Source organism: Triturus cristatus, chromosome 12 (genome assembly GCF_964204655.1).
Source record: "Triturus cristatus chromosome 12, aTriCri1.1, whole genome shotgun sequence".
Lineage (NCBI taxonomy): Eukaryota > Metazoa > Chordata > Amphibia > Caudata > Salamandridae > Triturus > Triturus cristatus.
In genome coordinates, this window is record NC_140595.1 from 23,150,661 (window position 1) to 23,176,245 (window position 25,585).

The 25,585-nt window shown below is 46.3% G+C and overlaps 1 protein-coding gene across 1 annotated transcript in view; it reads right to left on the reverse strand.

The window, feature by feature from the left end:
- The window catches only part of CILP2 (cartilage intermediate layer protein 2), a 66,699-nt gene extending 52,313 nt beyond the window's left edge, over nt 1-14,386 (reverse strand). The window contains exon 1 of the mRNA XM_085638354.1: nt 14,202-14,386. Coding sequence (XP_085494480.1) covers nt 14,202-14,262 — 61 coding nt within the window. The 5' untranslated portion in view covers nt 14,263-14,386. The remainder of the gene's footprint in view (nt 1-14,201) is intronic.
- Nucleotides 14,387-25,585: the final 11,199 nt, after the last annotated feature.

A 25,585-nucleotide genomic window follows, 5' to 3' on the forward strand; every position in this document is an offset into this window, starting at 1 on the left:
GAGAGCTGTACTTCAATAGGTGCTAGTGACGGCTGTACCTCAATTGGTGCTCGTGAGAGCTGTACCTCAGCAGCTGCTAGTGTGAGCAGTACTTCAATAGCTGCTAGTGAGGGCTGTACCTCAGTAGCTGCTGGTGAGGGCTGTACCTCAACAGGTGCTAGTGAGGGCTGTACCTCAACAGGTGCTAGTGAGAGCTGTTCCTTAACAGGTGCTAGTGAGGGCTGTACCTCAGCTGGTGCTAGTGAGAGCTGTACCACAGCAGGCACAAATGACAGCTGAACCTCAACAGGTGCTCATGAGATCTGTACCTTAACAGGTGCTAGTGAGAGCTGTACCTTAACAGGTGCGAGTGAGAGCTGTACTTCAATAGGTGCTAGTGACAGCTGTACCTCAACAGGTGCTAGTGAGAGCTATACTTCAATAGGCGCTAGTGACATCTGTACTTCAATAGGTGCTAGTGACAGCTGTACCTCAACAGGTGCTAGTGAGAGCTGTACTTCAATATGTGCTAGTGACAGCTGCACCTCAACAGGTGCTAGTGAGAGCTGTACGTCATTAGGTGCTAGTGAGGGCTGTACCTCAGGAGCTGCTGGTGAGAGCTGTACTTCAATAGGTGCTAGTGAGAGCTGTACTTCGATAGGTGCTAGTGAAAGCTACACCTCAACAGGTGCTAGTGACAGCTGTACTTCAATAGGTGCTAGTGACAGCTGTACCTCAACAGGTGCTAGTGAGAGCTGTACTTCAATATGTGCTAGTGACAGCTGTACCTCAACAGGTGCTAGTGACAGCTGTACTTCAATAGGTGCTAGTGACACCTGTCCCTCAACAGGTGCTAGTGAGAGCTGTACTTCAATATGTGCTAGTGACAGTTGTACCTCAACAGGTGCTAATGAGAGCTGTACCTCAGCAGCTGCTGGTGGGAGCTGTACTTCAATAGGTGCTAGTGGCAGCTGTACCTCAACAGGTGCTAGTGAGAGCTGTACCTCAGCATCTGCTAGTGAGAGCAGTACTTCAATAGGTGCTAGTGAGGGTTGTACCTCAATAGGTGCTAGTGACAGCTGTACCTCTACAGGTGCTATTGATAGCTGTACTTCAATAGGTGCTAGCGACAGCTGTACCTCAACAGGTGCTAATGAGAGCTGTACCTCAGCAGCTGCTGGTGGGAGCTGTACTTCAATAGCTGCTAGTGAGGGCTGTATCTCAGCAGTGGCTGGTGGAAGTGGTGGAAGCTGTACTTCAATAGGTGCTAGTGACAGTTGTACCTCAATTGGTACTTGTGAGCACTGTACCTCAGCAACTGCTAGTGAGAGCAGTACTTCAATAGGTGCTAGTTAGGGCTGTACCTCAACAGGTGCTAGTGGGAGCTGTGCTTCAATTGGTGCTAGTGACAGCTGTACCTCAACAGGTGCTATTGAGAGCTGTACTTCAATAGATGCTAGTGACAGCTGTACCTCAACAGGTGCTAGTGACAGCTGTACCTCAACAGGTGCTAGTGAGAGCTGTACCTCAACAGCTGCTGGTGAGAGCTGTACCGCAACAGGTGCTACTGAGAGCTGTACTTAAATAGGTGCTAGTGAGGGTTGTACCTTAGCAGCTGATGGTGAGAGCTGTACTTCAATAGGTGCTAGTGACAGCTGTACCTTAACAGGTGCTAGTAAGAGCTGTACCTCAGCAGCTGCTATTGAGAGCTGTACTTCAATAGGTGCTAGTGGGGCTGTACCTCAGCAGCTGCTGGTGAGAGCTGTACTTCAATAGGTGCTAGTGACAGCTGTACCTCAACAGGTGCTAGTGAGAGCTGTACTTCAATAGGTGCTAGTGACAGCAGTACCTCAACAGGTGCTAGTGAGAGCTGTACCTCAGCAGCTGTCATTGAGAGCTGTTCTTCAATAGGTGCTAGTGAGGGATGTACCTCAGCAGCTGCTGGTGAGAGCTGTATTTCAAGAGGTACTAGTGACAGCTGTACCTCAACAGCTGCTAGTGAGAGCTGTATCTCAGCAGCTACTATTGAAAGCTGTACTTGAATAGGTGCTAGTGACAGCTGTACCTCAACAGGTGCTAGTGAGAGCTGTACCTCAGCAGCTGCTAGTGAGAGCTGTACTTCAATAGGTGCTAGTGAGGGCTGTACCTCAGCAGCTGCTGGTGAGAGCTGTATTTCAAGAGGTACTAGTGACAGCTGTACCTCAACAGGTGCTAGTGACAGCTGTACCTCAACAGGTGCTAGTGAGAGCTGTACCTCAACAGGTGCTAGTGAGAGCTGTATCTCAGCAGCTGCTATTGAGAGCTGTACTTCAATAGGTGCTAGTGAGAGCTGTACTTCAATAGGTGCTAGTGACAGCTGTACCTCAACAGGTGCTAGTGAGAGCTGAGATAGGTGCTAGTGACCGCTGCACCTCAACAGGTGCTAGTGAGAGCTGAACCTCAGCAGCTGCTAATGAGTGAGGGCTGTACCTCAGCAGGTGCTGGTGAGAGCTGTAATTCAATAGGTGTTAGTGAGAGCTGTGCTTCCATATGTGCTAGTGACAGCTGCACCTCAACAGGTGCTAGTGAGAGCTGTACCTCAGCATCTGCTAGTGAGAGCAGTACTTCAATAGGTGCTAGTGAGGACTGTACCTCAACAGGTGCTAGTGAGAGCTTTACTTCAAAGGTGCTAGTGACAGCTGCACCTCTACAGGTGCTATTGAGAGCTGTACTTCAATAGGTGCTAGCGACAGCTGTACCTCAACAGGTGCTAATGAGAGCTGTACCTCAGCAGCTGCTGGTGGGAGCTGTATTTCAATAGGGGCTAGTGATGGCTGTACCTCAGCAGCTGCTGGTGAGAGCTGTACTTCAATAGGTGCTAGTGGCAGCTGTACCTCAACAGGTGCTAGTGAGAGCTGTACCTCAGCATCTGCTAGTGAGAGCAGTACTTCAATAGGTGCTAGTGAGGGCTGTACCTCAACAGGTGCTAGTGAGAGCTGTACTTCAATAGGTGCTAGTGACAGCTGTACCTCTACAGGTGCTATTGAGAGCTGTATTTCAATAGGTGCTAGCGACAGCTGTACCTCAACAGGTGCTAATGAGAGCTGAACCTCAGCAGCTGCTGTTGAGAGCTGTACGTCAATAGGTGCTAGTGAGGGCTGTACCTCAGCAGCTGCTGGCGAGAGCTGTACTTCAATAGGTGCTAGTGAGAGCTGTGTTTCGATAGGTGCTAGTGAGAGCTGTACCTCAGAAGCTGTCATTGAGAGCTGTGAGAAAACTAAACTTAAGAGGGCCCCTGACTATGTAATGAGAGGGAGAGGAGTTCAGGGAAAAAACTAATAAAAAACAGAACCTCCCCCCAGATAATTCTTAGTAGGCAATATGTCCACAAATATTTAAAAACATCATTGTCCCACAGAAAATATTTTCATATTAATTTATTTTAAGAAAAAAATAATATTGAAACAAACTTTTTAGATTTAATATTTATTCAATTTAGGCAATTCTGAATATTTGTGCATATAAATATCATCTGAGCAACCCCTTCAAAGTAGAAAGTGTATACAAAATACAAGAAATCACAAATTCAAAATCCACATATAAATAACATACATTCCAGTAAAACATAAATGAAAAAGACAAAAAAGCAAAAGTCCATCAGATAAGCAATGATGACAGAGGTCACAATTGGTCTCTAATAACACATATAGGGCGACACATAGCAAATAGGACCTTCTATATCAAATACGTAGCAAACAAGGCGCCCACGCACGTTTCGGAAATTGACCAAAAGTCCAAGAGTTCCTTCGTCAGGGCGCAGAAGGTGAAGATGATCAGGTGGTCAATTGTCGCATCCAAGATTTCTTTAAATTTGTTATATGCAAGTAGCGAGGTGAAGGGGCTCCTTAATAATATAATGATTAACCATATATAATTTTATAGGTGACAAGTCAGGGCAAGTCAATGGTTAGAGAGCGTTCAAGTCAGGGATACAGTATCAGGACGTGCGGGCTACTATGATTCTATGGATCATCAACATGAGCCAGTATCCGAGAATAGATCTCTTGGAGTAGTGGTCCTTGACTAGAAATGCGGAACTGCCAACATAGACGTAAGCTATTTAGGCGTGTCAAGCAAGGTCCTCTTTAGGTTCGTACTCATGCGTTATGGGGACATCTTGGAGCCAATCCAAAATAACGGCTGATGAGCTTTAAAAGTGTCCAATACACGAGTTCCTTTAGCTCGTCAAGGCACCCATCCAAAGTGAGAGCTGTACCTCAGCAGCTGCTATTGAGAGCTGTACTTCAATAGATGCTAGTGAGAGCTGTACCTCAGCATCTGCTAGTGAGAGCAGTACTTCAACAGATGCTAGTGAGAGCTGATCCTCAGCAGCTGCTATTGAGAGCTGTACTTCAATAGATGCTAGTGAGAGCTGAACCTCAGCAGCTGCTATTGAGAGCTGTACTTCAATAGATGCTAGTGAGAGCTGTACCTCCGCAGCTGCTATTGAGAGCTGTACTTCAATAGATGCTAGTGAGAGCTGTACCTCAGCATCTGCTAGTGAGAGCAGTACTTCAATAGATGCTAGTGATAGCTGATCCTCAGCAGCTGCTATTGAGAGCTGTACTTCAATAGATGCTAGTGAGAGCTGAACCTCAGCAGCTGCTATTGAGAGCTGTACTTCAAAAGGTGCTAGTAAGAGCTGTACCACAGCAGGCGCAAATGAGAGCTGTACCTCAACAGGTGCTAGTGAAAGCTGTACCTCACCTCAGCTGGTGCTAGTGAGAGCTGTACATCAGAAGGTGCTAGTGAGAGCTGTACCTCAGAAGGTGCTAGTGAGAGCTGTACCACAGCAGGCGCAAATGAGAGCTGTACCTCAACAGGTGCTAGTGAAAGCTGTACCTCAACAGGTGCTAGTGAGAGCTGTACCTCAACAGGTGCGAGTGACAGCTGCACTTCAATAGGTGCTAGTGACAGCTGTACCTCAACAGGTGCTAGTGAGAGCTGTACCTCAACAGGTGCTAGTGAGAGCTGTACCTCAACAGGTGTGAGTGACAGCTGTACCTCCGCAGGTGCTAGTGAGAGCTGTACCTCAGCAGCTGCTATTGAGAGCTGTACTTCAATAGGTGCTAGTGAGAGCTCTACTTCGATAGGTGCCAGTGGCAGCTGCACCTCAACAGGTGCTAGTGAGAGCTGTACCTCAGCAGCTGCTATTGAGAGCTGTACTTCAGTAGATGCTAGTGAGGGCTGTACCTCAGCTGCTGCTGGTGGGAGCAGTACTTCAATAGGTGCTAGTGAGGGCTGTACGTCAATAGGTGCTAGTGAGGGCTGTACCTCAACTGGTGCTATTGAGAGCTGTACTTCAATAGGTGCTAGTGACAGCTGTACCTCAGCAGGTGCTATTGAGAGCTGTACTTCAATAGTGCTAGTGACAGCTGTACCTCAACAGGTGCTAGTGAGAGCGGGACCTCAGCAGCTGCTAGTAAGAGCTGTACCTCAACAGCTGCTGGTGAGAGCTGTACCTCAGCAGCTGCTATTGAGGGCTGTGCTTCAATAGGTGCTAGTGAGGGCTGTACCTCAGCAGCTGCTGGTGAGAGATGTACTACAAAAGGTGCTAGTGAGAGCTGTACTTCAATAGGTGCTATTGAGGATTGTGCCTCAGCAGCTGCTGGTGAGAGCTGTACTTCAATAGGTGCTAGTGACGGCTGTACCTCAATTGGTGCTCGTGAGAGCTGTACCTCAGCAGCTGCTAGTGTGAGCAGTACTTCAATAGCTGCTAGTGAGGGCTGTACCTCAGTAGCTGCTGGTGAGGGCTGTACCTCAACAGGTGCTAGTGAGGGCTGTACCTCAACAGGTGCTAGTGAGAGCTGTTCCTTAACAGGTGCTAGTGAGGGCTGTACCTCAGCTGGTGCTAGTGAGAGCTGTACCACAGCAGGCACAAATGACAGCTGAACCTCAACAGGTGCTCATGAGATCTGTACCTTAACAGGTGCTAGTGAGAGCTGTACCTTAACAGGTGCGAGTGAGAGCTGTACTTCAATAGGTGCTAGTGACAGCTGTACCTCAACAGGTGCTAGTGAGAGCTATACTTCAATAGGCGCTAGTGACATCTGTACTTCAATAGGTGCTAGTGACAGCTGTACCTCAACAGGTGCTAGTGAGAGCTGTACTTCAATATGTGCTAGTGACAGCTGCACCTCAACAGGTGCTAGTGAGAGCTGTACGTCATTAGGTGCTAGTGAGGGCTGTACCTCAGGAGCTGCTGGTGAGAGCTGTACTTCAATAGGTGCTAGTGAGAGCTGTACTTCGATAGGTGCTAGTGAAAGCTACACCTCAACAGGTGCTAGTGACAGCTGTACTTCAATAGGTGCTAGTGACAGCTGTACCTCAACAGGTGCTAGTGAGAGCTGTACTTCAATATGTGCTAGTGACAGCTGTACCTCAACAGGTGCTAGTGACAGCTGTACTTCAATAGGTGCTAGTGACACCTGTCCCTCAACAGGTGCTAGTGAGAGCTGTACTTCAATATGTGCTAGTGACAGTTGTACCTCAACAGGTGCTAATGAGAGCTGTACCTCAGCAGCTGCTGGTGGGAGCTGTACTTCAATAGGTGCTAGTGGCAGCTGTACCTCAACAGGTGCTAGTGAGAGCTGTACCTCAGCATCTGCTAGTGAGAGCAGTACTTCAATAGGTGCTAGTGAGGGTTGTACCTCAATAGGTGCTAGTGACAGCTGTACCTCTACAGGTGCTATTGATAGCTGTACTTCAATAGGTGCTAGCGACAGCTGTACCTCAACAGGTGCTAATGAGAGCTGTACCTCAGCAGCTGCTGGTGGGAGCTGTACTTCAATAGCTGCTAGTGAGGGCTGTATCTCAGCAGTGGCTGGTGGAAGTGGTGGAAGCTGTACTTCAATAGGTGCTAGTGACAGTTGTACCTCAATTGGTACTTGTGAGCACTGTACCTCAGCAACTGCTAGTGAGAGCAGTACTTCAATAGGTGCTAGTTAGGGCTGTACCTCAACAGGTGCTAGTGGGAGCTGTGCTTCAATTGGTGCTAGTGACAGCTGTACCTCAACAGGTGCTATTGAGAGCTGTACTTCAATAGATGCTAGTGACAGCTGTACCTCAACAGGTGCTAGTGACAGCTGTACCTCAACAGGTGCTAGTGAGAGCTGTACCTCAACAGCTGCTGGTGAGAGCTGTACCGCAACAGGTGCTACTGAGAGCTGTACTTAAATAGGTGCTAGTGAGGGTTGTACCTTAGCAGCTGATGGTGAGAGCTGTACTTCAATAGGTGCTAGTGACAGCTGTACCTTAACAGGTGCTAGTAAGAGCTGTACCTCAGCAGCTGCTATTGAGAGCTGTACTTCAATAGGTGCTAGTGGGGCTGTACCTCAGCAGCTGCTGGTGAGAGCTGTACTTCAATAGGTGCTAGTGACAGCTGTACCTCAACAGGTGCTAGTGAGAGCTGTACTTCAATAGGTGCTAGTGACAGCAGTACCTCAACAGGTGCTAGTGAGAGCTGTACCTCAGCAGCTGTCATTGAGAGCTGTTCTTCAATAGGTGCTAGTGAGGGATGTACCTCAGCAGCTGCTGGTGAGAGCTGTATTTCAAGAGGTACTAGTGACAGCTGTACCTCAACAGCTGCTAGTGAGAGCTGTATCTCAGCAGCTACTATTGAAAGCTGTACTTGAATAGGTGCTAGTGACAGCTGTACCTCAACAGGTGCTAGTGAGAGCTGTACCTCAGCAGCTGCTAGTGAGAGCTGTACTTCAATAGGTGCTAGTGAGGGCTGTACCTCAGCAGCTGCTGGTGAGAGCTGTATTTCAAGAGGTACTAGTGACAGCTGTACCTCAACAGGTGCTAGTGACAGCTGTACCTCAACAGGTGCTAGTGAGAGCTGTACCTCAACAGGTGCTAGTGAGAGCTGTATCTCAGCAGCTGCTATTGAGAGCTGTACTTCAATAGGTGCTAGTGAGAGCTGTACTTCAATAGGTGCTAGTGACAGCTGTACCTCAACAGGTGCTAGTGAGAGCTGAGATAGGTGCTAGTGACCGCTGCACCTCAACAGGTGCTAGTGAGAGCTGAACCTCAGCAGCTGCTAATGAGTGAGGGCTGTACCTCAGCAGGTGCTGGTGAGAGCTGTAATTCAATAGGTGTTAGTGAGAGCTGTGCTTCCATATGTGCTAGTGACAGCTGCACCTCAACAGGTGCTAGTGAGAGCTGTACCTCAGCATCTGCTAGTGAGAGCAGTACTTCAATAGGTGCTAGTGAGGACTGTACCTCAACAGGTGCTAGTGAGAGCTTTACTTCAAAGGTGCTAGTGACAGCTGCACCTCTACAGGTGCTATTGAGAGCTGTACTTCAATAGGTGCTAGCGACAGCTGTACCTCAACAGGTGCTAATGAGAGCTGTACCTCAGCAGCTGCTGGTGGGAGCTGTATTTCAATAGGGGCTAGTGATGGCTGTACCTCAGCAGCTGCTGGTGAGAGCTGTACTTCAATAGGTGCTAGTGGCAGCTGTACCTCAACAGGTGCTAGTGAGAGCTGTACCTCAGCATCTGCTAGTGAGAGCAGTACTTCAATAGGTGCTAGTGAGGGCTGTACCTCAACAGGTGCTAGTGAGAGCTGTACTTCAATAGGTGCTAGTGACAGCTGTACCTCTACAGGTGCTATTGAGAGCTGTATTTCAATAGGTGCTAGCGACAGCTGTACCTCAACAGGTGCTAATGAGAGCTGAACCTCAGCAGCTGCTGTTGAGAGCTGTACGTCAATAGGTGCTAGTGAGGGCTGTACCTCAGCAGCTGCTGGCGAGAGCTGTACTTCAATAGGTGCTAGTGAGAGCTGTGTTTCGATAGGTGCTAGTGAGAGCTGTACCTCAGAAGCTGTCATTGAGAGCTGTGAGAAAACTAAACTTAAGAGGGCCCCTGACTATGTAATGAGAGGGAGAGGAGTTCAGGGAAAAAACTAATAAAAAACAGAACCTCCCCCCAGATAATTCTTAGTAGGCAATATGTCCACAAATATTTAAAAACATCATTGTCCCACAGAAAATATTTTCATATTAATTTATTTTAAGAAAAAAATAATATTGAAACAAACTTTTTAGATTTAATATTTATTCAATTTAGGCAATTCTGAATATTTGTGCATATAAATATCATCTGAGCAACCCCTTCAAAGTAGAAAGTGTATACAAAATACAAGAAATCACAAATTCAAAATCCACATATAAATAACATACATTCCAGTAAAACATAAATGAAAAAGACAAAAAAGCAAAAGTCCATCAGATAAGCAATGATGACAGAGGTCACAATTGGTCTCTAATAACACATATAGGGCGACACATAGCAAATAGGACCTTCTATATCAAATACGTAGCAAACAAGGCGCCCACGCACGTTTCGGAAATTGACCAAAAGTCCAAGAGTTCCTTCGTCAGGGCGCAGAAGGTGAAGATGATCAGGTGGTCAATTGTCGCATCCAAGATTTCTTTAAATTTGTTATATGCAAGTAGCGAGGTGAAGGGGCTCCTTAATAATATAATGATTAACCATATATAATTTTATAGGTGACAAGTCAGGGCAAGTCAATGGTTAGAGAGCGTTCAAGTCAGGGATACAGTATCAGGACGTGCGGGCTACTATGATTCTATGGATCATCAACATGAGCCAGTATCCGAGAATAGATCTCTTGGAGTAGTGGTCCTTGACTAGAAATGCGGAACTGCCAACATAGACGTAAGCTATTTAGGCGTGTCAAGCAAGGTCCTCTTTAGGTTCGTACTCATGCGTTATGGGGACATCTTGGAGCCAATCCAAAATAACGGCTGATGAGCTTTAAAAGTGTCCAATACACGAGTTCCTTTAGCTCGTCAAGGCACCCATCCAAAGTGAGAGCTGTACCTCAGCAGCTGCTATTGAGAGCTGTACTTCAATAGATGCTAGTGAGAGCTGTACCTCAGCATCTGCTAGTGAGAGCAGTACTTCAACAGATGCTAGTGAGAGCTGATCCTCAGCAGCTGCTATTGAGAGCTGTACTTCAATAGATGCTAGTGAGAGCTGAACCTCAGCAGCTGCTATTGAGAGCTGTACTTCAATAGATGCTAGTGAGAGCTGTACCTCCGCAGCTGCTATTGAGAGCTGTACTTCAATAGATGCTAGTGAGAGCTGTACCTCAGCATCTGCTAGTGAGAGCAGTACTTCAATAGATGCTAGTGATAGCTGATCCTCAGCAGCTGCTATTGAGAGCTGTACTTCAATAGATGCTAGTGAGAGCTGAACCTCAGCAGCTGCTATTGAGAGCTGTACTTCAAAAGGTGCTAGTAAGAGCTGTACCTCAGCAGCTGCTGTTGAGAGCTGTACTTCAATAGGTGCTAGTGAGGGCTGTAACTCAGCAGGTGCTGGTGGGAGCTGTACTTCAATAGGTGCTAGTGAGGGCTGTACCTCAGCAGCTGCTGTTGAGAGCTGTACTTCAATAGATGCTAGTGAGAGCTGAACCTCAGCAGCTGCTATTGAGAGCTGTACTTCAATAGGTGCTAGTGAGGGCTGTAACTCAGCAGGTGCTGGTGGGAGCTGTACTTCAATAGGTGCTAGTGAGGGCTGTACCTCAGCAGCTGCTGTTGAGAGCTGTACTTCAATAGGTGCTAGTGAGGGCTGTACCTCAGCAGGTGCTGGTGGGAGCTGTACTTCAATAGGTGCTAGTGGCAGCTGTACCTCAACAGGTGCTAGTGAGAGCTGTACCTCAGCATCTGCTAGTGAGAGCAGTACTTCAATAGATGCTAGTGGGAGCTGAACCTCAGCAGCTGTTATTGAGAGCTGTACTTCAATAGATGCTAGTGAGAGCTGAACCTCAGCAGCTGCTATTGAGAGCTGTACTTCAATAGGTGCTAGTGAGAGCTGTACCTCAGCAGCTGCTGTTGAGAGCTGTACTTCAATAGGTGCTAGTGAGGGCTGTAACTCAGCAGGTGCAGGCGGGAGCTGTACCTCAGCATCTGCTAGTGAGAGCAGTACTTCAATAGGTGCTAGTGAGGGCTGTACCTCAACAGGTGCTAGCGACAGCTGTACCTCAACAGGTGCTATTGAGAGCTGTACCTCAGCAGCTGCTGGTGGGGGCTGTACTTCCATAGGTGCTAGTGTGGGCTGTACCTCAGCAGCTGCTGGTGAGAGCTGTACTCCAATAGGTGCTGGTGAGAGCTGTACCTCAGCAGGCACCTGTTGCAGCAGCACCTCCGATAGTAGGCGTTGATTGTACCTAAGAAGGTGTCTGTTTAAGGCAGGCTTCTCCAACGAGTAGCTTGTGAGCATCTGGTAGCTCCCTGTCAGTAGCTGTCCTGTGTGCAGCCTTGTCAACTAAATTGGAAGCTCTGATTGGTTGAATTAATATAGCATTTTTGTGACAAAAATGTGTTTCTTTTCAAAACTCATATGCTCATGTGTGGAGAAAGTTTGTAGAATTTCCAAAAATATGTTTAAAGCTGATATTTGAGTGAGAAATCAAAAAGTGTTAGGGAGATTTATTAATAATATTACCTTGGTGCCAAGGGCATTGCACCTATGGGTGTCGTGTATTACACAGGTGGAGCATTCCACATTGACGAGGCATCTTACATCAGTGCTTGTCTGGTGTGGTAACTACTACATCTCTAATAATTAGTAGTACCTCTGTAGGATTTTTATTGAATATAAGTAGCTCTTATTACAGAAAAGGTCAGAGACCCCTGGTTCACGGTGGACCTCAGCAGGCAGCTGGAGATTAACAGTCGTGAAAGTGAACCGCGCAATCCGAGTCTAGTGCTGTAAGCAACAGTTGATACCCCTTTATTCTGCTCGAGTCTCCTGCGCTCGCATAAGACAGAACCGCGGCAGGTCGTGTCCGTCACCCAGGACTGGACCAGTCCACACCACCGACTGAAGAGGCGTGAGACAGCTGACGGGGTCCGCCAGGTATGGCTGGCCGACGGGGGGCGCTCATGTAACCACCACTGTCCGTCCCACACGAGCGCCTCGTGACATCATATCAGGGATGACGGTACCTGCGTCCATCCCAGACGATGCCCGAACATCTCTCCCTCGAGCCCATGCCCGCTCGGGGCTGCAACCTTTGAACTGCATGTCTCAGACTGAGCAACTGTGCAGGAAACTGCTACGGGGACTATGAACACGAGAAATGCCGCAAAGAGAGCTCAAAGCGGCCATCTTACTGAAAACCATCAGCGGCGCGCCTCTCCCACACTTGTCCATCCATCACACTGCGAAGCGCTACGTTCTAATACCGCACATCGGAGGGCATCACTCACCCCATGGAAACACTTCCCACACAGCATCAAAACAAATACAGCACTCTTCCAAGCACACACCCTACACCGCGTGCTAACCATGAATGCGAGCGCTTCAACACCCCTATGCAGGGGTAGCATATTACTCTACAATACACAGATCTCTGCAGCTCACACATGAACCCACTCAGCTTCCTCTTGTGCTCTTTTTATTTACAATAAAGTCTTAGCTCACATCTTAACAAATGAGTAGTTAATGCATTTGGATCTAAAGCTGTAGCAAGGCAGAGGAGTTGGCCTAACGGCTAGGGCGGTCGACCTCTAATCTGGGGGACCGGGTTCGAGTCTCGGCAATGACGCTGAACATCCCGTGATTCTGGGAAAATCACTTACTCTCCCCGTGCCTAACAAAAAAAGAAAAAAAAGAATGTGTCCTCATGTAATGCAACTGGTGCGGTATGTAAAGCGCCCTGATACCAGATACCAGGTCAAGTTCGCGCTATATAAAACTCCGTAAAATAATTCCACATAATTCCACAGAGGTTGGGAACGACTGAGACCAGGTCATATTTCTGTAGAACACGCCTTGTCACGGTAGATCACTTTATGAATGATTCAAACAGAACAGGTACTTACTCGACCGCCACAAAAGTGCTTTCTGCCTCGGAAGGAGTAGGAAAGCGCTATACTAAAACCAGTGCAGTGTTTCCTTTTACTACTGCCTTCCTTGTTTCTCTTCAGACTTTCTGTAGTGCTCTGAAGTTGCACGGCAGCCAAAAGCACTCTGCTAATGAATTATACAAATAAATCCATGTGTAGTACTAAATATAAATAGCATGGAGTTCTTTTGAGTTCCTACAGTAGTCTACACCCAGAGGAGGGATAGGGCAGTGGGTTAACGCACGTGCTGTAGAGCTCCGCTTGCACTCTGCAGGTCAGGATAGTCACCCTTGGAATCTCCGTAGGTTCATTAAGTCTTTCATCTTTCAAAGTCCATACATTGAAACACGGAGTACAACCGGGGCCACCGCAATTAAGCAATTCAGCAGCCACGGTGTTTTGTGTATAATTGTGCATTTGTCACACTTGTCACATAACTAGGGGTGGGCACCAAATTCCGCTCCGCCGACGAAGTTCACAGAGTTTACATGTTACACTTGTAATGCGAAGTTCTGGCAAAACTCCGCCAACCGCCGTGTGCCGAAGTTGTTTTCCTCCCCTCGCCAATGTTAAATTGGCGCGAGAATTGGCCTCCTCCAGCGCAATTTTCAGGCGCTAGGATGATACCCAGAGAGACTTTCGCAACTCGGGCGGTCACGGGCAGTCGCAACCGTTCGCTGTGAGAAAGCTGCCGCTCGACTAGAAAATCTACTCGAGCGGCAGCAAAGAGGCAGCGCCCTCTGGCGCGCTGCACGGTGCTGATTGTGCTGATTTTTGCAGTGCGGAACAAGCTCCCGGTGCTTAAAATCAGCGTGACGGGTCGATTCCGCTGCTTACTGAACTGCTTTTGCTATATCTCCGCGGAATTCTGCGGAGTGAACCTCGGGAAGTTCCGCCCACCCCTACACATGCCGCCTGGAGAGTCCGCGCTGCAGTAGGCGCTGTAACACCGCGCCTAGCCTCACTGGCCGCTCATTCTAGGTGAAGAGGGTGTGTCAGGGCGCGTCTGTACACCTCACGCTCCGCGGCTCTGCTCCACTGAGAGACGGAGTAGATATGTGAACACGGAACCGGGAGAGCTGACTTTTACTTACAGCTTGCAGACCTTGTGTGATCGTGCACAACTCTTGTAAGTTCCGCGCCACACCCCTGCTAATATAGCTTCCAAGTTAGGGGATTCTCTGAGATAAGCTAAATTCAGATGATAAGTGTTATCAAGTGCCACGAAGCCGCCGTGCTTGGCGCTATATAAAACAAGCACTTTTTTAAAAAGTATAAATTCCGTGTTGGGGGTCTAATCTTACCTTGAGAGGCGACCACTGCCGCTGCACAAAGGACCAGCAGCGGCCCCCCGTAGGATGGCATCCTTTCCGGGGTGTGGGGCAGCCGCCAGCCGCGCCCCTCGGTCTGACCCTGGGTACCAGGAGTGAGCGATGCTCCGATGCGACGGCTGAAGCCGGGATGCTGGTGTCCTCTCTGCTGCACCTCCCTCTGTGCCCAGCCGAGGGGGGCGCTCCGTTAAAAGGGAAATACGAGCCCGGGTGGGCGGGGGCGGAGACAGGTAGTGGGGCCGCCAGATTTACTGAGCTGGAACCGGATCACAACAGAAGCGGGGGTGGGGCGGGAGGGGGCCGCTTCATTCCTCGCCCACTTCATTTCTGCAGCTGTGTACTGAACTCACGTGCCTGCTGGGCAGGGAAGGGGACAGGGGCGGCGGGGCAGTGACTGGCACATGGCGGGCATTCCACCGGTGGCTGACATTCCTCTGTGCAAAGTCCACCGTCAGGGATCGGATAACTTTCCACGATTCAAGGGTAACATTTATGTAGCGCTTACTACCACGATGTAGGGCGCTGAAGCGCTTCCTATATGGGCAGCATACCGTGCATTGCATTGCAATTGTATTTATATAGCGCTTACTACCCCTGACGAGGCGTCGGAGCGCTTTTCTGGTAAGTAGCACGCTTCTCCGGATCCCATAAAGGATTAGTGGTGAATTAGTACAGTGAAATATGAAATAGATTTGAGTGGTGGATCTGTTAGTGAGTTATTTGGATTGTAGATGTGTGCAGCTCAACAGCGTTGTCTTTGTTTTGGAAAGTGTTTCTGTTTGGTGCGTGATGACCACCACCCTGCGGGTATGGAGTTACGGGACGCAGCGCCTAGCAGTGTGAGGGATGAAGAAGTGAGAGAGGCGCGCAGTTTATGGTTTTCTGTAAGATGGCAGCTTTGAGCGGCTCTACAGGTCCCTTTATGGGTTTTCTGATAATCACACTCTACTCAGCTGGTTAACGCTTTGGGTTGTCCATTCTGAGATATTTTGCTTAAAGTTTATATTCCCTGAATGATTAACGTTCCACGATTGGACATCATTCCACAACCCATCCATAACATCCCATGATCCATCCATAACATTCCACAACCCATCCATAACATCCCATGATCCATCCATAACATCCCATGATCCATCCATAACATCCCATGATCCATCCATAACATTCCACAACCCATCCATAACATCCCATGATCCATCCATAACATTCCACAACCCATCCATAACATCCCATGATCCATCCATAACATCCCATGATCCATCCATAACATTCCACAACCCATCCATAACATCCCATGATCCATCCATAACATCCCATGATCCATCTATAACATCCCATGATCCATCCATAACATCCCATGATCCATCCATAACATCCCATGATCCATCCATAACATTCCACAACCCATCCATAACATCCCATGATCCATCCATAACATCCCATGATCCATCCATAACATTCCACAACCCATCCATAACATCCCATGATCCATCCATAACATCCCATGATCCATCCATAACATCCCATGATCCATCCATAACATCCCATGATCCATCCATAACATCCCATGATCCATCCATAACATCCCATGATCCATCAATAACATTACCTGCTACATCAACAGCAACCCACAGTCCATCAGTGACGTTTCACCATCAATCAATAATATTTCACATTTGGATAATGTTCTGTGCTTGTAGCATGTCATATATTTTTATAGTAGAATGTTATCTGATTGTAGAATGTTATCTTTTTATAGTGGAATGTTATCATATTGTAGAATGTTATCTTTTTATAGTGGAATGTTATTTGATTGTGGAATCTATATCTTTCTAGTGGAATTTTATCTGATTGTAGCATGTAGTGTCTTGTGTATTATAGAGTACGGGAACACTGTGGTTCCTCACAGACTCCGTAGTATAGTGACGTAAGTGATTGGATGTGGTAGATACAATTTGTGATCTATTTCACCTTCTGGGGTTGAAGTGTAATAGGAGCTTGAAAGTGAGGGGCACGAGCCGTAATTGGCATTACGAGTTATTGAGCACGTTTTCACTCTTTGTGGCAGATTTCGAAAGCGATGATCACAGGGATTGATTTGGAGACACAACGTTATGAGTAAGAGTGCTTATTCAATTTTTGAACGATAGGTTGCAGTACCAGAGAGGCGTATATTTTCATTTACAGACAATGGGCACTTTCAATATGGAATTTGTTTAGGTTTTTGATAGGTTGCAGTACCAGAGAGGTGTACTTTTTCATTCACAGATATTGGGTACTTTCAAAATGGAATTTGGTATATGGTGACAAATGTTGTGTCCTGACGTGTGTTTTTTCTAACCTTCACAGTTACCCCTGAAGAAGGGCTGAATGCCCGAAATGCATTGGGTTAGAAGACTTCGTGTGATTTAATGGATGGAATATCTTAACATGTTGTAAAAAGGCCGGCTGGCATTATACATGCACTTGAATATTGGGATATTCTGTCTACTCATTATACAATGAAAACACAATTAAAGAAGAGAAAACGGTTTAAAATGATGAACTTTTGTGTGCGATGATTTTTTTTCTTTCATCAGAGAGTGCTTCTTGGGACTGTTACAGCTTTGTACCAGCTTCATTTGATTTATATATTGGTGCACAGGGATGGTGCACACACCAGGATAGCACCCCAAAATGAATAGAACTTGAGAGAAACTGCGGAATAAAGAAAATTCTGGAGTGCGGGCCACCAATTCCTAATTAACTCAGTTACAGGTTACACTCTGAGAAATAAAGCTGTGGAATACCAAGCTCCGTGTGTGGTGTATTTAATTTACATACTACTGGGCTTGGGAGGACACTACAACTGGCGACGAGGTAGGGGATACGTAAACCCATCAAACCAGATCAGTCAAGATTACTCTAACAGAGGGTTTCCTGAGGTCCATCCAATTGCTCAACGGTTGGTGTATGTGGAGTCAAAGCGCAACTCCGGCCAGTACGAGAACTTCGAAGACCTTCGAAGAAAGTGAAGGCCATACGTAAAGTTTTATTTATCATCGGTCAGAAATGTGTTAATACGACGGAGATAAGAGTGTGATGCCACGACTTAACACAGAGCCGTCAGTCATACAGTACGGTAACGCTAACTGCAGTGACCACCAGGTACAGAAAGCGCAACAGGCGGCGACATCTAGGTGCAACAGAACATTGCTAGAGGAAGCAGATAAGCACAAAGAAGCAGAGGTCAACCAAGTGTAAGAAAGCATGAAGAAATGCCAAGGGCATCGCACCTCAGATACAAGAAACAAGCATCTACTTACCCAACATCTAGAGTGAAGAGAGTCATCTGACCTCCGCCCTAGGCGCAGCAACCAAAGTGTAAGCACGGAGGCTGTGCTTACAAGGCTGTCGAATCCTGCTGAACTGACAAAAGAGGCTGTGGGCAGCTGTGGAAATAGTGCAATTTTTAAGCTGCTCCATCGCTGCCAGAGAGAGCGGCGGCAGTAGCGCTGCGGCCTTCCTAAAACCGCCTGCTTCACGGCGGCCAAATAGAGTGCCTGAAGCAGTGCTGCCGCATTCCTAAAACCATCGTCCATTTTTGATGTTGCCAAATAGTAGAATATTGGCGCTCGATGGACCGCCTGGGTTGAAGATTTCGATGATATAGTTGATGTGCTGGAAGAGAAACAGATAACAAAAAGATCATTAGATATGTCAAAAATTTGGCGGGTGAAGGAAGTGATAAAGAAAATACCTAGATGTGAAGAAACTTTATACTGTCAAATGAAAGAAGTGCTGAACACCAAGTTCAATCCAATGCAGAATGTTGACTATGAAAGGTACATCTACAGTCAGGAGAGACAGACAGATGGTGAAATGATGGATGAATTTGTTGAAAGACTTGAAATGCTCATCAAACACAAATATAATGATGAAGAAGCCATTCATCTCAGAGTCATAGATGGTTTCCTGTTCGATTCCTTTAGACGCCGAATGCTGAGAGAGGTGTTCAGTCTGGACATGTACTCATGGCGGCCAGAATTGAAGAATGTACCGACAGGCCGTTGACATGGAGGCAGAAGGAGTCCAGAGTGAATTGACATAGTATGAAAAGCAAGAAAAAACACAGGGTAGAAGGCCGCAAAGTGATCTCTCCGAAGAAGAAGAAGCTGTGTTTTTCGATGTGAATTTTCCTTTCCACATGAAGGTAAATGTCTTGCCATTGGACAGATCTGTAAAGGCTGCAGGAAAGGTAACCATTTCGTAACAGTTTGCAAAGTGAGAGAAAAAGTGTGTGCAAGACGTCATGAAGACAAAATGGCTGCAGTGCATCATGTCTTGAAGACAAAATGGTGGTTGGAAAGTACCAGAAGCATTCCAGTCACTCCCACCGAAGTAAATGGTAACATCAGTTGAGGCGAGTAGAAACCGAAAAAGGCAGATTGTCCTCTAATTCTTCGTCGAGAGTATTTCAATGTCACGTTCGAGCGACAGTGAAGAATATGGGTGTGCAATGTCAATGCTGACTAATGAAACATGTGTGCATGTATGTGTGGCTTCCTGCACAGAAGAATACAAGTTGAAAAAGGATCGCCAAGTGAAATCATGAAATTCTTTTGGACGCTTTTCCAAAATCAAACTGAAAGTCAGTCGGTGCTACGTTCATTATAGACCGTGGTGAGTCAATAAAAATCATGCCAGCTGAAAAGTACAATGAACTGTCTCTTGTGCCCAATCTCACACCATCGAAAACCAAAGTATATACGTGGTGAAGGTTTATTCATGGCAACTATGAAACATAAAAAGTCAAAGGTACAAGCCCCTATTCATGACTTTCAGGGCACTTCGTCAAGTGGCAGTCAACTCAGTTTTATCATTGCTGCTGACATGGGACAACGTTCTGTGAATTGCAACATCAACACTCTTCACGACATAGTGAATCAATTTCAGTTTTTGTTGTATGGATTGGGAAAAAGTAGGACAATGAAAGTGCAGCTCCATATTAATGAGGACATTTTTATTGTTGCTCAGTGACATTGTCAAATTGCCTTTCACCTACAAGAGGCTGTTGAAAAAGAAACTGAGACTGTGCTAAAACATGATATAATTGAGCTCTCTACAGGTCAAATGCCATGGGTGTTGCCAATAGTAGAGGTACCTAAAGGGGACAGTGGATGGTCTTTGAGAATTTGTGTTGACATGCGTCAAGCAAACAAGGCAATCAAAAGAGAATAACATCTAAGTCCGCACAATGCTGATAATATGATTGCCCAGTTGAATGGTGCTAAGGTCTTTTCGCGCCTTTATCTGAACAAAAGATATCAGCTCAAATTGGAGGGAAATTGCAGGTACATTACTACCTTTCCAACTCATGTTGGTTTGTTCAGATACAAAAGATTGAGTTTCTGAGTGTCTTCCGCTGCCAAACTCTTCTAAGATGCAATTTGTTGTATGATACAGCCTGTTACGCATGTTTTCAATTACAGTGATGATATACTGGTATTTGCTGCCACACGAAAGGAACATGATAGAGCCCTTACCCAAGTGGGCCATCTACTTGCTGATGCAAATCTCACGTTGAATGCTAAAAAGTGCAAGCTTCACAAAATAAAACTAACGTTCTTTGGGCACATTTTCTCGGAGGGGGGAATGACTCTCGATCTAGCCATTGTTCAAGCTTTGTCCTCTACTTCCCCACCACAAGATGTAATCATGCTGCGTTCTTTCCTTGGTATGGCCATGCCTTTGCCACTATGAGTGCTCCATTGAAAGAGTTAACGGAAAATAATGTTTCATTTCAGTGTTCACAGGGGTGTAATAAAAGTTTCAAGACAATTAAGCATGCAATTGAAAATTCAACTGAAATGGTTTACTTTGATCCGAAATTCCATACAGAGATTGTTGTGGATGCCAGCCCAGTGGTTTTGGGGGCATTTCGTGCCCAACATAGGGGACATGCAAGTGCCCGAAGGCGTATTGTAGCTTATGCTAGCCGAAGTTTGTCACAGACGAAACAAGCTTACTCACAACCTGAGAAAGAAAGCAATTGAGCGCTGCTACCAATGCAGACAGGAATATGCTCATCCTCCGAGACATTATTATGCATCAATTCTGGAGAACACATGCTCGACCTCTTGATAACGGCAGTGAATATCAGAAATTCAAGAATGTGCATGATGAACTGTCACTTACACAGGAAGGGGTTACCTTGCGAACGTCGAGAATTGTCATTCCTGAAAGTCTACGACAGCAAGTTACTGAAGTCTCATATGAAGGACACCCTGGAATTGTCACCACAAAGTGAGCCCTCCGGGACCGTGTTGGTTCCTTCATCTTGATGAGCGAGTTGAGAGAGAGCTCCAGGTTTGTCATTTGTGTAAATGTTTATCTCCCAAAACAACACAGCATCCATTGAACATGTTGGATCTTCCAAAATATGTTTGGGAGAAAATTGCAGTTGATTTCTTTTGGCCCCTTGCAAATGGTCATTATCTCATGGTAATAGTAGCTGAGTACTCCTGGTTTCCTCTAGTAGAAGAGCTTTCATTGTTCACTCATGATCCAGTAATTGAAAGACTAGACGGCACATTTGCAACCTGGGGTGTTCCATCAAATATAACATCTGACCATGACCCCCCATTTAGTTTTATGAGCACTCTGCGCTAGAAGTACCTGAGCTCAAGTCAGTTCTTCATTCTACCCATCATGCCTACAGATCTACCCATCGCTCTACAACCTGATGCTTGGGAGAGCCAGAGCCGGACTGACCGTAGCGGGCACCGTTGTTTCCCCAATGGGCCACCAGGGTGGGGGCCGGTTTTGGGCCCCTGGGGGGGCTGTTTTTGTTACAGGTGGCTGGCAATATCGGCCCCCTGTAACAAAATCGTCTGAAACCGGCCCTAGCAAACAGCTCGTCTGCATCCCCAGGGAGGATGGCCAAGCAGTTTGCAAGGGCCAGTTTTGGTTCCCAGTCCAGCCCTGGGGAGAGCCATAGGTACCAAGCTGCCCTGGTGGACCACTGAAAGAACAATTGATGCCAAGAAAGTTCGACTCACTGATTCATCTCACAAGTCCAGAATGAAGACATTTGCAGACAGCGTCGATGTGCTCGGGACATTGCGTTTCAGCAAGGGGATCGTGTCTTTGTCCGACAGAGGCGCAACGTAAATCTGATGCTTCATTCGATGCCCATCCATTGCAAGTTGTGGCTAGTAAGAGACCCATGGTGACTGCTCACCATCCTGGCAAGTCCATTACGAGGGATTCCTCACATTTCAAGCACCTGATTCGGAGTCTGTCAGCTCCAGACTTCCGTAGTGGGACATTGTCATCAGTGGGCCAGGAAAGTTCCAGAACTGCATTAGTGCCTGTATCACCAGTGCCTGGTGTGGTTGTTTCTCCTGTGTCTCCTCGGCCTCACAACACGAGATGTGGATGAGTGCTTCGAGTGCCTCGAAGACACATTGAGGAACTAAGATGTATATACGTTTTTTTTGTTTGTTTTAACATTTTATTTAACAAAAGGGGAGATGTATTGTCTTGTGTATTATAGAGCACAGACCCACTATGGTCCCCCATGGACTCCGTAGTCTAGTGACGTAAGTTAATGGGTGTGGTTAGTAAAATTTGTGACGCAGTATGTACCAGTTAGCGGTTACGCTCTGAGAAATAAAGATGTGCAATAACAAGCTTCAGGTGTGACGTAATTCTTTTACAAGTTCCCGTGCTGGGGAAGACGTTACAAACATTACACTGTATTAAATCAAACACAAGAAGTTGTTGCACAGTACACATTTTGAAATGAGTTTTTTGATGGTTCTCTTATATGTGATAAAGAAGAAAAAGGAGGCTTGGTGAAATAAAATATCTGCCTTGGATCACACAAGTTGGTCAGGGGGTGAAGCCGGAATTTATTTCAGGGTTTCTGGTTTTACATTGTGCAATTCAGCCACTAGATGGCCGTTTCATTTTCTTATTCCAATCATGTAGGGAACGAGAGGGGTGAGCTGTCAAAGGTTTCTATCCTCGCATGAGCAAGATTAACCACAATATCAGAAGAAAAATCCGAACATGAGAAGATCTTATCACATTTTCATTCCTTTGAGGGTTGTAAATAATCTTGAGAATATGGTGAGTGTTTCTAAAAAAAAAATATATATATATATATATGGAGGTAAACCCTCACCCACTAACTTAGGTGGCATGCATCACCAGGTCGCTCTGCATTTACACCACATTTTGGTTGAGTGGATCGGGTCCAAGATAGTAGGAGCTCATGGGTGGACCCCTTTTCCGCCGTATGCCTCTTTTAGTAGCATCAAGTTCTAACATTAAGCATAAAGTTTCCTATAGATGACCTGCACTAGTTATAGGAGGCAGGGAATCTATGGAAATATTAAAACCTTTATAGGTAGGTGCTAGAATTAGGGATCTCTGGAGGAGGATAATGAGTGGTCCTCCATCGCACTAGTCGACATGTTTCAGCCATATCTCATTGCCCTCATGCGAGGTCCACACTTTTCCACAGGACCTGGATCCCTGCCTTCCCATTAGGTGGTCTAGGCCCTGTTTGTATAATCCATATCTAATAGGGTTAGGTGGATAACCGTGCGGGGGGCCCCTTCACATTCATACTTATGCATGCACAAGAACCTATATTGGGGTCTTATACAGGGCACCTGGAGTTTTATGGCAGAGGAGCACCAAATTATGCAGCAGGGTTGACTAAAATAGCAGCAAGAAAAGGCAAATATATGTGGCAAAATCTGCCTTTTTTTAATGATAGTATTACTTCATTATTTTGTTCTTTTTTAGATATGGTAACAAGGTCTTTGCAAATATTGTACCTCCTTAGTACTAGTTTAATAAGCAAATACAGCAATAATCAAACTGAAAAATGATTAGTTATTTTTTGCAAAGGGCCTTCCACAGTGCAGGTATACATCGAACATTTTTAGAAACTTTTTGTCCATATGAGATAGAAACAAAACGTTTTGTTAAATCTGCAGATTATGCAGCAGATGATGGATTATGTGGGAAATCCATAATTATGTGGAAAACACTGCAACTGCAGAATCGCATAATTCCAGTGACTATTGTCTTAGGCGAAGCCCTTGTTGTTCAGGAGCATGTAATGATATGTGGCAATCGGTATGAGACACACACATGCAGGATAAAAGAACAATCATTTTGAGGGTTACAAATGTGCCGTTTTTGGTGTGTATGTGTGTGCTCTAAAACACTCACACCCACCTCACTTCAAACACATGTTATATAAATACTTTCGTTAATAGTAGCACTCTGACGTATCTGGTTGAAAATGCCAATCTTTATCTCTAATGGATTTAGAGAGAGGTCCCGTGGAGCGAATACAGTGGGAGCCCTCTGTGGTCACATACTAGAGCGCAGTAGGTTGCAGTCCCAAAGACACAGGGCCCGATTCACAAAGGTAAGCTTAGACCTGAAGTCAAGTTTAGACCTGAAGTCTAAGGGCCCGATTCACAACGTTAAACTTAGACCTGAAGTCAAGTTTAGACCTGAAGTCTAAAGGCCCAATTCACAACGGTAAGCTTAGACCTGAAGTCAAGTTCAGACCTGAAGTCTAAGGACCCTATTCACAAAGGTAAGCTTAGACCTGAAGTCAAGTTTAGACCTGAAGTCTAAGGGCCCGATTCACAACGGTAAGCTTAGACCTGAAGTCAAGTTCAGACCTGAAGTCTAAGGACCCTATTCACAAAGGTAAGCTTAGACCTGAAGTCAAGTTCAGACCTGAAGTCTAAGGGCCCGATTCACAAAGGTAAGCTTAGACCTGAAGTCAAGTTTAGACCTGAAGTCTAAAGGCCCGATTCACAAAGGTAAAATTAGACTTCAGGTCTAAGTTTACCTTTGCGAACTAGCCCACAGTTTGGACATCCATGATTATAGCAAGAATGGTTGCCTTACTTCTTCAAGAGATACTCCCGCCTTTGTACTGATGCAGTATCACTCTGCACTGTGCACATCAGCCCTCTGTGCAGGTTTTTTATGTGTGGCATCTTGCTTGCCCTGTGGCACTAAGAAATGTGATCTAATTTCCTCAGTCCCAGCAAAAACATCTTCGCCCACATCCAGGGCCACATGAAGTTTACCTCCTAGCTTTCCCCACACCCTGGATGAAATGAGTATGTGTTGTCTGTTCTGGAAACCTTACCGGTGCTCCAACTACTAGGTCTGCAACAACTTCTCGGCTCAGCCATAAGCCCAGGCGAAATTCTATTTATGTCAGCGTAACTTTGCGTAATTTCCAGCATTTCACATTATAATTATTATTCAGAATTTCAGAGATTACACCATTATGTCAGGTCATGTAATTGAGATTTTGTTCGGGGCATATGAGCTGTAGATCATATGCGTTAGCATAGATCGCCATCTGGTGTTGGGCCCGGATGTTTGAACTTTGTTTTTCTTGGGAGAAGTCTTTGTAGTCACGAGGTAGGTGACGCCTCCCTTTGGTGATAGTGCGCATGGTCATCCCCAGATTGTTTTTTTTCCGCCATCGGGTTCGGATGGGTATTGCTGCGCTCCGGTTTGGTATAGTTCTCGAACCCCTTTGACGCTCAATCCTTTATCCTCAACGGTATTGTCTTCGATCGCGTTTCCCCATTCCTTGCTTATCGGCCAAACTGTAAAAACTTTCAATCAGGAACCTCGAGGTGGCCCGTCGGGCCTACCGTGCCGACCACGCCAGCAGTTGATGGAACGGACTCCGTTCAAGCTATGTCCTGGGTATCGTGCTAAATTCCCTCGCACCGACCTAAACGAGGTCTGTAGTCTGTGCCTATCCCCAGAATACAAAGAATCTTCCTGCAAAGCGGGTCGATCATTTCAAGACCCAGACATGCCACAAGACACTGACCCTTGGGTTGACTGTGATAAGGATCAGGATGTACCAAATGACCCTGATCTATATCCCTCTAGACCTTCACCACCTGATGATAACATTGGCTTTGCGCAACTCATCAACAGGGCTGCCCAATATCACGGGGTGGAACTACATAGTGACCTTCTAGAGCTGGATTTCCTTGTAGAAACGTTCCCACATTCACAAAGAGCTAGTAACACTCAACCCAAGCTAAAAGGCATGTTAAAACATACTAACGAGGTATTCAAAGATCCAGTGAGAACCTGAATACTAACACCTCGGGTAGATAAGAAATACAAGGCTGCCCTTTTTTGATTGTCGCAGGTGTGTGGTCACTCTAGACGGTATAAATTGACTAAATGGAGTGGCTCGGTTCTTTTCGGCCTCTTTTTGAACCGGACAACCGCATACACGTGGGTGAGACACGAATCCCGTAAGTACTTAGATACGGGTTGCGAAATGTATTTCT